The sequence below is a fragment of the Ailuropoda melanoleuca genome, chromosome 2, assembly GCF_002007445.2.
Source record: "Ailuropoda melanoleuca isolate Jingjing chromosome 2, ASM200744v2, whole genome shotgun sequence".
NCBI lineage: Eukaryota > Metazoa > Chordata > Mammalia > Carnivora > Ursidae > Ailuropoda > Ailuropoda melanoleuca.
The window spans coordinates 105,576,487-105,591,843 of record NC_048219.1 but is presented as its reverse complement, the minus strand read 5'-3'; the positions used below and the strand labels follow the sequence as shown (position 1 = coordinate 105,591,843).

The following is a 15,357-nucleotide window of genomic DNA, read 5'->3' as shown; positions in this document are numbered from 1 at the left end:
TAGAGCGATTGTCCACGGTACATGCCAGGAGGAACTGTCAGAGATGGAGCCTATAAGCCTATAGAGCAACATACTCAGATTGGAAAGATAGAATGTATTTTCTCCTGTGGGCCGTTACAGTTAGGATATTCATTTATGTCTCCTGGTAAATCATGTAGAGAGCTATTTTATGTGACCACTGTTCCACAGCCTGGTTTAAGTGAGGGACCAGTTGGCGGAAGAAAAGAAAATATTGATATTAGGCAGTTTTATGAGAATGTAAATCAAATCCAAAGTTTGAGATCCAAAAGAATTAAATTATTTATGGTATGAATTAATCTTGGTACATTTTTCCTGATTCAAGCTGTATGAAGAGTTGAACTCTTCTGTCGTTGTATGTTGGTTTTTTTTTTTTTAATTTTCCAAGAGTAAAATAGATGACCTATAGTTTGACTTTAAATCTTCAGTGACTTATGAATTGGAATGAATGCTTAAAAACTGAAAGATTTTCAAGATGACACTATTGGTCAATTCGTATGGCTGAGTAACATGTATCATTGTTATGATCACGTATAAATCAACTGATAAAGGGAAAAGAAAATGCATCAGTTAAGGGAAATATGGTTTATTTTGGTCTATGAGATTCCTTAGGTAGGTTTCTTTAACTTGGGCTGACTTCTAAATAAATAAATAAATAAATAAATAAATAAATAAATAAATAATGCTTTTTCTTCAGAATAGTCTCTTTCCTCTGCTTAATGTCAACAATGTAAATTTGGAAAGGATTCTGGTACGAAAACAAAACAAAACAAAAAAAAAACCTCTTGTGCTTAGGATTTAACTAATCAGTTACAGGTAATCTGATTTTAATCATCTATTGTTTGTGTTGTGGATGCCTCCTAACCACAGTTGATGGCAAGCCTGTGTTTTAATTTTCTGTGAGTCTTAGTGGTAGCCAACTATCGTTAAGGATGTGCTACTTTGTCAATATTGAGTGAAAAACAATTAAGCTCCATGAAAACATTCTTAACCCTAATCTGTTCCACTATACTAGACAGGGAAACAAGCACACATAGTGTAGTAGCACCAAAAGTAAATTGGTTATCAAGATAAAAAGATGAGAGCATGTCCTTCAGCCTTTGGTTGAATGTCAGAATTACGAAGATGATTATGTGTTATACTTGCATTCTTGCCAACTTCCTACCAGTTATATTCTCTCTGAAACAAAGGAACATATCCCGGTTATCTAGCTTTACAAATACTCTACAGATTTATATTCAATAAATGAAGGAAGAAATGAATAAACAGAAGTAGCCTAATACTAATAATCTGACTAGGTCTTTAATGCTGTAAGTTTCAATGATCACATTAAATGTATACACTTCATGTACTGCTTGAAAAATATCACATAATTCACCTGCCCACCTTAATTTTATCAAAAGTAGCCATACGGACACATAGTTTCAAGGTTACAGTGAAGTTAAGTAAGTGACTTCCTGTACAGTGTTTTTGAAACCTGCAAGTGAAAAAGAAATCTTAACACAAATACAAAGAGAAGTGATGAATGGTTATCTGGAGAAAATACCAGATCTTTGCAATTATCAGGGACATATTATTGGTTTTATATGTGGTTCTTACCTGGAATGGTGCCACTTTGCCCAGTGCTAAACTATTCACTGAAAGGGAATGGAGCTGCCAAGTTTGGTTTAGATTAATCAAGATTCACCTCCTTCATCTGAGAGGGGCCTAGCTTCTCCTACTGCCCCAAGCTGCCTGATACCTGAAGAAAATTAGGATTATGTTAATATATTAGTAAGAATTCTATTTGATTGTGTATTAGAAGAAACTCAAAATAACAGTGGAAATCTTTTTTTGTCTCTCTCATAGAACTTCAAAGGTAGACAGTGAAACTCCCTGCATCATCAGACCAAGCTCATTCTATATTTCTGTCCAACAATAGTTAATGTGTTACTTTCCTTATCAAGGTGGCTGCTGAGGTTCCAGCCATCACTTTTATATCCCAAACAGGAAAAGGAGGAAAAAGAGTGAGGCTTCTTCTTAAAGACTTTCTTTCTATAAGATCAAGAAAAAAAAAAGTCAACTTATAACTCATTGGCCAGAAATTTGTCACAAAGTGACACTTATCTACGAGGAAGGCTGGGAAATGTATTTGAATGTATCCAGCCAAAATAAATCAGAGTTTATTACTTCGGGGAAAATAGATGTTAGAGTAAACAACTACCAGATTCTGCTACAGGTAGCAGTGACAAGAGGATGGCATAAATGAAAACATGGGGGATATAAACAGAGCATATAGAAAACAATGAGCTGCTCTTATTCTCCACCATTCAAACCTACCTCTATTCCAAGTCATTTTAAGTAGTGAAATAGTCACATAGCAAAAGCATAGGAAGGAGAGGCAAAGGACATTGTAAATCAGCAAAGTGTAGAAACTGTGTACATATAATTAGGGTCGTGTTTTACACTGTATCAGTTTTTAGCTGTCTTGGAGTACTTTACATATGAAAAGATGTTATTTTTCCAAATGTGGAAATACGGAAGTCAAGGTATGAATGATCTTCTCAACCTAACCATCTTAATTAGCAACAAGGTCACCTTTGGAAAAAAGCAAAATATTACCTAGAAGGATAGGTTTATTATGAAAAGAATCAGGTCCTCTACACAGAGAGGAAAGAGGCAAATGAGGAGCTAATTAGGTAGAATAAGCTGTGGGAAACGTATTGGTAAATTACAGTCCATGCGTATAAAGTCTCATTATTATAAACGGCAACTCTTTTCTTTATTTTTTAAAGGTAGCCAACCAAGTTGTTCAAGCTCTGCTCACTCAAAAGGTAGGTCACTTTCTGGCTTATTATTTTCAAGGTACTTATGTGAATAGGTTGGAACTCATATTGTCAAACCAGGAAATTGTGATTGATAGATGCAATACTTTTCTGTGTATTCACTTAGGTTAAAATCGTGTGTGTTTTAGATGGGCATACAAAGTAACATCAGTGACCAATAGAATCATAAAATTCAAACTCTTGGTAAGGTAACAGAAGATGAAAGATTTCCATGGGCCCATTTATTTAGTAAATGCCAATATTCTAAAGGTCGGTGGATTCCTCCACTTCCTAAAAAATGAATAGCCTTTAATGGACAGCAGGCACTGGAGCCTAAGCTTCAGGAAGAGGTCTCTGAGGTTAGAGAAGTTATCTAATTTCTCTGGGTCTTAGCCTCTCTCCTCTAAAGTGGGGATAACAATTCCACCCTCCAGAACTGCAATGGTCATTCTATGAGAGGAAGCCCATAGAGCAGTTCCTATAGGAATCAGTTTGTGGCAAATACGAATCAAGAGGCAGTGGTGTGTACTTAGAAGTTGCTGACAATAGCTCGTAAGCAATCTCACCACCCAACAAAGAAACAACTATGTGAGTTGTGGATGTGTTAATTATCTTGGCCTTGGTCATCATTTCACCCTGTAAGGTGTATCAAATCATCACATTTTACAAGTTAAATATGTACAGTTACTCAATTATTCCTCAATAAAGTTGAGAGATAAAAGCAAATAATTTTTGAGCATGAGACCTGTATGCCTTCTCTTTTGCCAAGTCCCTCTCCTGCCTTCAGACAATATAAGATCATGTTATTGGGCCAGAGTGGGTAGATGCCAGTTATTGCCCAAATTTGGCTATTTTGGTATATTTTATTGAATCTTCCCCATCTCTTTCTATAATGTTTCTCAGAGGCTAAATTCTACTTCTTTCAGATTTTGTTTGTTCTGAATCACCTCTCTGTGAGATGGAGACTTTTTCTATAAAAGAAAATCTTAGATCATGTGGCATATTCTGGAGAACATGGCTAATGATTGCAAAATAATTTATGACATTTTGATTTTTGAATTAAAAATAATTTTATTAGGGGTGGACCACTTTTCATTGGAGATACTTAAGTATTATTTTTTATTTATACAATGGAGGCATTGTGATATTATTTTTGCTAGATTTTCTGAATTGCTTTTGTAAAATCATGCTTTCTGTTTCAAATGATTTTAACTGGTTTAGGTTTTACATTAATATCACATAAATAGAGAGATTTGACTATAACTATTAGGTTGAATTAGGTTCCATTCTGAGTAGCGGAGATCCAAAATAGTAGTGACTTAGATAAGCTAAAATACTATTTCTTTCTCAGACCTAAATCTACAGGTAGGCAGTATAGGGTTGCTATGGTGACACTGCTCCATAAAGTCCCAGGTGTCTCTGGTTTCTATCTTGTTATTTTATGGGATGTGGCCTCTGTTCCCAAGGTCACTTCATGGTCCAAAATGGCTGCTCTTGCTCCAGTCATCACATCCACATTCCAGCCATCAGGAAGGAGGAAAAGCTGAAGAAAATGAAGAAGTAAAGGGCACACAGTAGCTGCCCTTTAAGAGAGACTTCCAAAAGCTTTCTTACCTCCACATTTACATCTCCTTGAACAGACCTTAGTCACACAGCCACACCTAAGGAAGCTGACAGTGAAGTCTTTATTCTGGATACGTGCCCAGCTGAAATTGATTTTCATGGTATTGTAGGAGAAGGGGAAAAACAGACGTCAAAGGGCATCTCATCATTTCTGTCATGGCATATTTGAATTTTTTTTTTTTCCTTTTTCAAAGGCTTTAACATCTCATTTGCTTTCCTCCTGTTGGAAACTCTATGCTCATTTAATTATAAACTTAAGGAATGAAGGTGGCATTGTTGCAGCTCTGTGTGTAACTGTCAAAAACTTCTCATGCCTGTCTTTTTTTAATGGTGCCTCAGGAAAGAGACAAGGAAGCTGTCTGGTACAATATAAAGGAAAATGGGACCCTTCAGGTCAGCCACAAAAAATAGCTACACAAATCCAAGTAATAACTAGTAAACAGATAAATCTACCTTGGTACAGTTAAGCAGTAAGACAGAGAAAGTCATGCTCCTGTGTGAGATAGTATACCTCGGGGACACTCTGAGGCAGGAAGAGATGCCAGGATTTTCGAAGATTCCAAAAGAATCATGTTCTGCAGAAACGTGTACCTCCCAGGTTTTATAGGGACCATAAAATTGCTACAAGAAGACTCAAATTTCTTTTTAATTAAGAGCACAATGCAGGAAATAAAATGTACTCCAAATGCAGATGAGAAAACAAATTCTAAAGAGGGGTGTAGCTGGCACAGAGTGAAAGCAGAAATTTTGAGTGATTTATCCAAGTCACAAAAAAAATTTTTTTTGAGGTGAAATTACAGTCATAACCATGCAGTTTTAGAATAGATCATTTGTTATGACACAAAGCAAATCTGCCACAAGCAACAAAAAAAGCATTTTTCTGGCATATCATGAACTGGCCCAGATAAGCATCTTGAAATAACAGAGTGTACTTCTTTTTCCCAATACTGATAAAAAAAATTTATTTCCATGAACTTATCACTTTCAGTTAAATGTACATATACTGTCCTAGTCAAGTAATTCAATTTATCTCAGAAACCTGTGGATTCCCTTAAGACAGTAGATTGTCCCTCCTTTAGATCAATAAAGCTAAAGTGACAATAATAAACCCAGCTCACTCCCATTTATGACTTCAAATCATAGGTGCGAGGCTACAAGTGCAAGTGAAATCAATAATTCAGGCCAAACTCATATTTTTGTCTGAAATATATTTCATCTTCATTAAGTCAATTACACTCACCGAAAATGTAGCGGTCCTAGATTCTTTACTGTGGTTTTTTTTGTTGTTGTCTTTTTGGTTTTTGGATTTTGTTTTTGTTTTGTTTTGTTTTGTTTTTTGCCACTATCATCAAACTTGGAAGAAAACTTTTTTTTTTTTTTAGTCATTTTTCAGCAGGTCAACTTCAGCTTTGTCTGCACATTCTTTAGGATAATCCAGTATTTAAATGGTGTTGTTTTTGTTTGTTTGTTTTTTTACCAACATGGAATGAGGCTCGTGTGGTAGAATCCAGCAATGCAGCAACCAGACAGGAGCAGAGCACAGTTTTGTAGCTTGTATCCAAAAGAACTCCAAACTTCTACATACTTCCCTTGTGGAGGGACATTCGGGCCACCTGTGTCCACTCCGCGGGCAGGGGTGTGTGTAGGATCCAGTTCCCAGGAGACGGTCTGTTTACACTTGCTGCATACCTTACAAGGAGTCAGACCCCAGCTCCAATACTTTCAATGCACTAAGTCGTTTTGTTTTCACTGCAACCCCGTAAGACAGGGCTAAGAAAACAGTGTTCCCTTAGCTCCCATGGCAAGAAGTGGCAAAGCCCATATGATCAACCTAGGGTTGCTATACTCCAAATTTTCCCTTTGCAACGTTCGGCCTCCACGGTCCCCTTGGATCACTTACTGTTTTTTCCCCACCGTAGTTCAGCACACAGAGATGAGGCTGTGGAAATCAACAGATGGACTGAAACCCAATCATTAGATATGACCGCAGGAAGTAGAACAAAAGGGCAAAGGAGCCGATGGATTTCTTAAAACTTCTGGAAACATTGCCCATCCTGGCTAGAAAGAAAAATATGCAGGATCTGACATGTGTGGAGTCAAAACTGACTCTTTAAATCTGGAGTCAAACTTTCTCAGAATCCATCTGAATCTGGACCCCAGAATGTCACAATTGTCAGGAACCTTAGCAAGCATTTACTCCTGAGATGGTCAACTAGCTTCCGTAATGGGCTTAATTTACTATGATTACATAAACCGGTTTAGCCATCACCCAGCTTAAAGATGCTTTAATCGGAAGGCGTTTGGGATGAAGGCTTGCGGTATTCAGTTCGCCACAGGACTAACCTCTTCCCATTCACTAGGGCTGGCCTGATTCGGGCGCACGTTTGTGTTGCCTGCCTTGCCTTATAGATATTTGATGTTGAGGCCTTTGGTGAGTCTGAGAGATGGCTTTTCTTTTTACACAATCTTAGACATCCTTGACAAAGAAAGGGCTGTATCAGGGACAGCCGCTGAGAGGGAATGTTACAAGGAGGAACTGGTGGGTATGGTGGCCATTAAGCTTCAGGGAAGGAACGAGGTGGCTCTAGAAAAGCCGTCTCATGAAGCAGCTGAGACACACATCCTCTTGAAGTCCTGTTTTGTGCAGTAGCCCAGTGTACAGATCAAGGAACTGAGGCAAAACCAGGATAAGTTACATCCTCAAGGTCATGTGGGTAATGAGGGCCAGAGTCCAGACCCCCTAACCCCCAATCTGGTATATTCCCATGATGTGACTTGCATCTAAGAGAGTTTTACCACTATAATATCATTTTTACATGATAAAATCAGATTTAGATAGTTTTCATCAATACCCCAGTGATGTCACTATATATCCTGCTTCTAAGCAATCAACACTTCATTAAACTGACTTCAGCAGAGAGAGGGTTAGCTCTAAATGCATTAAAGCAGCTGTACGCATAGGTAGTACCACCAGTAGATCCAGAATCTTCTTTAGCCCGAGTGCAGATGAAATTTGCCAGGATTACAATGCGTGAATACTCCAGGGAAGCTATGGTTTGAGATCAGGAAGATGCACAGGGTCCTTTAGACCAGTGTATCGCATTGCTCCATATATTTTGTCCTCACCGTCAGCTTTAATCCCATATTCTGTTTCCAATTGATAGTGATGGGCAGGTTGCAGGGAAAACAGGTCTGGCTATTTCCTTGAACTCAAAGACCATTGTACTTTCTAATATGAGATTAAATGTAGTCAAACTGTTGGCATTATTTTCCCCCTGCTAAAATCAGTTCTCTTTTTATTGTAGAAGACACAATACTATATTTTCAGGGGGCGAGGGGGTTTTCTTCTTGGGGCCTGGGACATATTAAGAAAAAAAGAAAAAGAAGATGTGAGAGAGAACAGATGGCCCAGCCTCCTCGGTGAGCCAATGATGGCATCTCAGCAGAGGACTCATTGGTTTCTAACACCTTACTTGGGAAGGGTAGTCTGGGTCTCACCTCTGTCACTGTCAGGGTCACAATAATGGTGCTTGTAGACAACCTCCATGTGTCATATGCTACTTTAAGTCAGCAGGTTCCTATTGTAAGCGCAGAGGACACAGACAGCTAGCTGTCACCCTCTGCCTAGGTCTCTCTATAGTGGTCAGAGAAATTGCTGTTTTTCTCTCTCTCTCTTTCCATCCACCCATGGGCACACATGCATGGTTTTGAATACAGTTTCTTGGGATGAGAACTGTCTGGCATCACTTACCATCCACAGTTTGAGTAAAGAGAACAAGAATATTAGAACAACACAGGCAATGATTCTTTTATGTCTGCAGATTCTCAGAGCAGCTCAGTTCTCTGTTGGTCAGTGGTTGTAAGACCAGAGTCACATCCCTAAAACCTTCCATTTCCTCCTCTGTCATGTGCCGATCCAGATGAGCCAAGAGTGAGGAACATTTTTCAAGGTCAATCAATTGTGTTCCTGCTAAATGAACTTTTACCATCTTAAGTAACAGTAATAGCCACTGAAATGTGGGCACCTGTACAAAAAATCTCTATAGAGTATATCGATTTTTTCTTTTATTCTTTCTTTCTTTTTTCTTTTTTTTTTTTTTACCCATCTGAAGTACTCTTTCAAGTTATCTCAGTTTTGCTGCAAAAAATCATCAAAGCGGTTCTTTCCAGGTCTCCTCTCTCCTTGCAACCCCACATTTGCATGCTTCTGCTCCCACTTTTTTACCTGCAAATGAGAATGATTATGTTTTCCCACCCAATAGGTACTATTAATATTTATTTACCTCACAGTCAAGTTTTATTAATTACTTAATTAGCACTACTGAAAACAATTAGTGTTTGGGGGCAGGGAGAATTATGTGCATGCTAGGAACAAGACGTAGAGTAAGTGAGACGCAGACAAAGGTTGAATTCTAAATAAAGGAAACAAGTTTGGCCTTTTCATGTGAGCGGTGCCTAGGACCCCAAAGTGGTCTCTGCCAAATGGCATATCTGCTCATGCTCACACGCCCACTCCTGCCCCTGTCTTGCACAGCTGCTACCCTCCTAGGTCTTGGACTCAGGTGCCTCATTCTGAACATGACATTTCTCTTCTGTGCTCTGCACTTGTAGGTAGCAATCAGTTGGAAACATCCTATGCATAAGCTCTACCCATTTAACTAAAAGGGTGAGGAGAGTGTAAGCTGTGCGGTGAGCCTCACCGTGGCCTATTTCCTTGCCCTCTGTAAGTAGAATAAATGATATAGAATCTGGATATAACGAGCCTCTGGTAAAGCCTCAGGAGTTGGAACTTTCTAGCTTCACTCAAGGCTATGGACAGGCCCACTCATCTCTGTAGCTCTTGTTTAGGGCCTGGGGATCAGAGCTGTTGCCTTGTGAGAGAGTCTTAAGTAAGCTCTGAAGCTGCCCCACGTCAAAATCTGTAGATCCACAAACTAGAAGTGCTGAGAAACTCAGAGTCTCAGTCACACTACCACTAGGGAATTTGTCATCGCCATCATCCAGTTTAACAAAACAATCACACAGTTATTAAGTTCCTACTATATGTGGTGTTTTGCCAGGTGATGGAATAAAAGAGTGTCAGAACCATCTGCTTGTGCTGTTGATTATTGGGGTACCTTCTTGCACTTGCCTTTGAGGAACGTGCCCTCTAACTGACAAGAGAAGTCAAGAGCATGAAAGATAAAATCAGTACAAAGTAATGTACGCTAAATGTCCTGTAAGAGGCATTGAGGGCTTACTGGAGTTCAGAAAGAGGAATGGTTTTTGTGGGATGCCAGATACAAGTGTCAGAGAGGAGACAGATTTTAAAATGGATGTCAGTCAAAATGCCAAAGTTGGACCGGACTGAACAGGAGGTTGAGAAGGGAACGTGACAGTGAGGGAGGGAAGAGGATGGCAGGAATGGCAGAGCTTTTGAGAACAACAAGCCAAACATTGTTCTTTATATGGCAAGAGCAGAAGTCTTTTTAAAAAATTTGGAAGGAGGGAAAGATCAAGTCTGACATGTAGGAAAGGATCAGCTTTTGAAGAACTTTGAACTGGGGCATTATTCTACCTGGTCTTTCCTGAACCCCGTCAAAGAGAGTACTTGTGGACATTTAAGTATTACAAATACCTTTATCACAAGTTAGTTTGGAAGGCAGTTCCTTGGTGGATTCCAGAGAATCCTAAAGCTCCTATGTTACAGCCTCCTTCATGAAAGTTGGGGAAAATGTCTCTGTGGTCTTTGAACTATTCAAAAGAGCTGCTCCAGAAGGATGCCCAGGTATGGCTACTCAATTTTTTCACCAGCACCAAGATGAGCCACCCCAAATACATGGAAATCCACGAGTTCAGAGCATGGGCAGATTTCATGTGGCCTTTTAAAGCTTTCATTTCAGAATTGCTTCTCTCTCTCTAAATGCATCACTGGCTCTATTAGCCCCAGCGTTGAAAATTTCAACTTGTTTCCACAAATGACAACGAAAGGCTCTATCAAAAGTGATAGTTTCTTTAGTTCATCAAATCTCTATTCACTGCAAAAACATTATTGTCCTTGTGGTTTGTGCTTTATGATTGCTTTTAGGAAGACAGTGAAAAGGCAAAATATATAGGTGGAAACAAATTGACTTTATATCACTAACATTTACCATCTTCAAAAATAGCATGCTAGATTAATGCACTTCTGATTTCAAGATACTTTTTTTTTTTTTAAATTGGTCTTCTCTGCACATAATAATTCTATCAGACAATGGACTCTGGAAGAAAACATTGTGTGTGATTTATTCCCTGGGGGCTTTGAAGGATAAAAATACTATTTTATACTAATGTGTCTGAAATATCAGATAAAAATATGGTTATAATATGCAAAGGTGTCTTTCAGTTATAGATTTTTTTTCCTTTCGCTGTGTTTGTTGTAGGATCTAAGGGAGGAATGTGTAAAGTTGAAAACAAGAGTGTTTGATTTGGAACAACAGAATCGAACGTTAAGCATCCTGTTCCAACAGCGAATCAGACCAACTTCTGATCTGCTCCTCCAGGTATGTGCTCGTGTGGAAAACAATCCTTGCTACTGAAATGCTATTGACAAAAAGTTACTTTGGTTCAAAAGTTTCCAGTATCTCCATAGGCAAGGCATCGTGCATCAGAACCCTGATTTTTTCCCTTCTCAAGGGATGTCATTAAAATTGAACGTCTCTTAAATTTCTGACTTTTTAAAGCTATGTTTAGATAAAGAAATACATCAACAAATAATAAACAGGTAAAAGGGACCATCAGAAGGTGTCCTCTAGTAAATGAAGTGAAACTGTGGAATGGAGTCAGGAAATAATTGATTACTTTGGGGACTCGTATTAGTAATCTTGCATTCCGTGATAACCAGGGAAAAGTTTTATGTAATGCCAAGTACATTTCTTTATTTCATTCTCTCTGTAATCAAAAATTCTGCTGGGGTTTGTTTTTCTTTCATATCTGTCTCTGTGCAGGGTTCCTCCTCATACACAGTTCTTCCTGTATTCTGCCTCGGTGTTTTTCAGGTTCTCCTTGTCTAAAAGCTCTCACTGAACTCCTTCTTTACTTTCCTTCATAACATGCAAAGCTGTGGAAAGTCAAACCATTTGCATCATTTTGAATGATGTCCCTGACAAGACACCAGGGAACAAACCTGACTTCAGGGAGATGCATGAATTGGCAAAGGGGGCTGGGAGGCTGATCTTTGCTGTTTCCTAGGGTTTTTTTAAATTCTATTAATGTGTATATTTGCTCAAACAAGCTCCCATGAGCCTTGCTTACAGCCCTTCTGAGGCTAAGCTAGCAAAGGGTAAGGTTTCACAGGGACCATGTGTGAAAAATAAACCCCAGCTGCCCTGCTGAATTGGCTGAGAGAGAGGGAAGAAACAGAGGTATCCTCTAGACTCTACTGCCCAGCACTGTAACCACTAACCATGTGGTTCCATTGAAATTGAAAATTGAATGAAAATTAAGTTCCTATGTCAAAATAGCTACATTTGAAGCATTGAAAAGCCTCCTGTGGACAGCGGCTGCCATATTGGATAGTGCATATATAGAATATTTCCATCACCACTGGAACTTCTACAGGACAACACTTTTCCAGATGGCTGGGACGGTGTTGCTACTGTACCCTCTGAACTTTGACATGAACATCTTTCCTTGACTCCTCAGGGAAATAATGAGAAAATGCCGTTCATTTCATTGAAAAAACGATGTTTGATAAAGCCAAATATCAAAAGTGTAACTTTTCCCCCCAAATTAAAAGAAAGCAAGTCTCTGAATTGTACAATAGATCTCATCTCCTAAATTAATTTCCTCTCTGTCTTATCTGTTAAAGCATAATTCATAATTTATGACTCAAAAACTATGCAGAAAAAAAAAATCGTCTATCTCTATTCTCTTTCCTGGTCCCAACCACAACAAATGTTTGCCGGAGAGAATCTTGCATCTGTAAAAAGTTGTATATCTTTTGCTCTCTCATATCAAGATCCGGTATTATAATTACTTTTAACAGCTGTTGCATGTTCATGAATTTTTCCATTTTGCTTGGTTTAACTTCAGGCTTTTCTGGAACAATGTTTAAGATTCCATAGTCCCTGTTTATGAATCATGATGGCTTCTTTCCATAATAAACACATGTGCCATAGATATTTAAACTTTTTCGTTGGCTGTCACAAATTTCTGAAATCCATATCCAAATGGCAGGGAATGGTGTGTATGCTAACAATAGAACTCAGTGTTTATTCACTGGGTATTTCCAGCCAACACACTTTATATTCCTCCCCAAATAGTCTTCCCTTCCAGAAGCCATTCAAATTTAAATAACATTTCTGAAAGATGGGCTGTTAATAGTTCCGTAAAGAAGAATGGTAGAAAGTGGGCTGCCTGCCCTCTACCATCTACAGCTCACAAGCACAGAGAGATGGAGTCGCTGGCTTTTCAGGGGGTCTGTTAATTAAGTGACTCATGATTTTTTATTTTCTGGTGGCACAAATACATTCTGTGAAGCACTGGGCTAAAGTAAAAGCAATCTATGCTTGCTTTACACCTATGGAGGTGCTATAATTATTTGTTGAATGGAATAATGAATAAGTGATACAAATTTATTCTGCAAGTTGGTAGTTATTTTGCATACACCGAAGGGAAGTTTATGCTCTCTTCTGAACTGTTCCCATCTTATGTGGATGCTTCGAAACTACTCAGTCATGCCCATCCAGCCCAGCCTATTTGAGGGTGTGGCTTTTGGGTGCAGCCAACTCCACCAGTGTACCTGGTCCCAAATATTATTGACCCTACAGCATCTGCTGTAGGCTGAAGATTCAGTAGTGGAGATTTCTAAGTAGTTTTCTGCATAGCTTAGAAACCTGCATTAGGCGTCATCTGCTGAATACAGCCTAATGATTATCTACAATCTGAAGTGTCCACCTGAAGAGAAATATAGAAAGAAGATTGTTGAACCCACTGTGATATTAGGAGATAGACTGTAAAAAGTAGAAAAGAAAATAATTTATAGGAACCAGTCTTTGTCCCTTAAAAATAGTAAGTAAGGAGTTACATGGCTATGATTTAGCTTTTTTTTTTTTTGTATAGAAGAAACAAAAAGGGATAGTTTTATGGATTAGTTGACAAAGTCTGGGAAATTTGCAAAGGGAACCAGATACATGCTGAGTAAAAAAAAAAAAAAAAAAAGTCTAACCTGAAAATGAAAATCTTAAGAATGGCAGTAATCTGTGGTGATTCCAGTTTCCAGAATGGTACCCCTGGGGCTAGGGGTGGTAACAAATCAGAGTAACAAGGCCCTCTGTATTAAAATCTATAATTTGAGCTACATTCCAAAGAATTAAGAAGTCCATATAGCAAGTAAAATCCCTAAGTAATGTTCTTAATGGAACCTGAATCTCTAATTAACCTAATTTGAATCTACTGGCCAGATTAACCAATGCTCACCATTTCTTCTTATAAATCATGTTAAACAACGTTCAACTCAACAAACATCGGCAACTAATAGAGTTCTCCACTAAGTATACTTTCTTCTCTTACCAGTTGAGTTGAATGCTCACCGTAAATGAGCCATCTTTGTAACACAGTATGTTTCCGCAAGTAGTATTTATGGTGATTATATCATTTTTTACTACTATATAAACCGATGAAATGTGATACCGAAAGAATTGTTTATATAAAACAAAGTTGAGTGCTTCAAAACCATATATAAAGGCGAGTCACTAAATAAATGCTTATGATCAAATGAGATATAGGTGCCTAACTAAAAAATTGTGGGAGCTGGAGAATTGTATTAAACATAGAGGCATTCTGCATGCAAATTGCTTCCCAAGTGATTTTAAGTTCTTGTTACACTGTTAAGAAAACCCAAAACAAAGACATATGCATAAACAATGTGTTTATAAAGCATGAGTTTTATAAAGCATCTCCCCCCGGAAAAAAAAAACCCAAAACCAAAAAACACAAAAACCACACGTGCGCACACACACACACACACACACACACACACGCACGCACACAACAGACTTTAATAATAGGATCCCTAGGCAAAGAAGTAGCCTTGGCCCTACCAACTATGTTATTTAACAAATGCCTTGTGTTTACCATGTGTCAGATACTGTTCTACAGCCTTTAAAGTGCTCACCAATTCCATCTCCATTACAGTCCTATGAGGCGCAGGCAGTATCCTTGCCCGCATTTTTACAAATGGGGACTCTCAGGCACCAAGTCCCCCAGCTGATATTTGATAGAGTGGAAGTCTAAACCCGTGATCCGGCTCAGGTCCCTCCCTTTCACCTCCCTTCTCTGCTCCCTCTGCATGGAACCCAAATGAGCGTGAGGAACATTTTTCTGATTCTGTATTCTGACATTCTGATTAACTGGGCCACTTGTGATCAAGTCAGATCAGAGGGCTTCTGCAGTGAAATCGCAACAAGGAGACTACCACATTTACACATTTCTGAAAGCCTCTTGATTTGTGGCGTCCATGATTTTCCCCTGTCCTGTGGGTTTGGCTTTTGTCTTGTTTTGGCCACCTGTGTTATCATTATTCTGATAAAACATTATTCTTTCTCTCTCTCTCTTTTTTTTTTTTTTTTTTTGCCTAACACAGTTTTTTTCTTTTCTTTCTCATCTGATATTTCAAAGGGTCCTAGTACCCATATCCTTAGGCCAAGACAGAAAGAAAAGAATGTTATAGTGTAGATTATTCACACAAACAGTTGGGAATCTGACAGCTTAGAACCGAGGTGTAAACATTTTCTGTCACTTCCCAAAGTGCTCTTTGTTTTGGGTTTTTTTTTCTTGCTAGTGTTTTGTTTTATGCTATTCTTTCATATGAGATGAGAGTATTTAAAAATTCTGCTGTACTTCTGATTTATTCTTTTCTCCCCTGAATCTTTATGTTCAGAGCGTAAATCTA

General features: G+C 38.5%; 1 protein-coding gene across 14 annotated transcripts in view; it reads left to right on the top strand.

Moving 5' to 3' along the window:
- The window catches only part of NCKAP5 (NCK associated protein 5), a 950,566-nt gene that overhangs the window by 753,224 nt on the left and 181,985 nt on the right, over positions 1 to 15,357 (top strand). For all 14 annotated transcript variants that reach the window (XM_034654439.1, XM_034654443.1, XM_034654438.1 and 11 more), the window contains 2 exons: positions 2,793 to 2,831; positions 10,847 to 10,966. In XM_034654439.1, the coding sequence (XP_034510330.1) occupies positions 2,793 to 2,831; positions 10,847 to 10,966 (159 nt within the window). The remainder of the gene's footprint in view (positions 1 to 2,792; positions 2,832 to 10,846; positions 10,967 to 15,357) is intronic.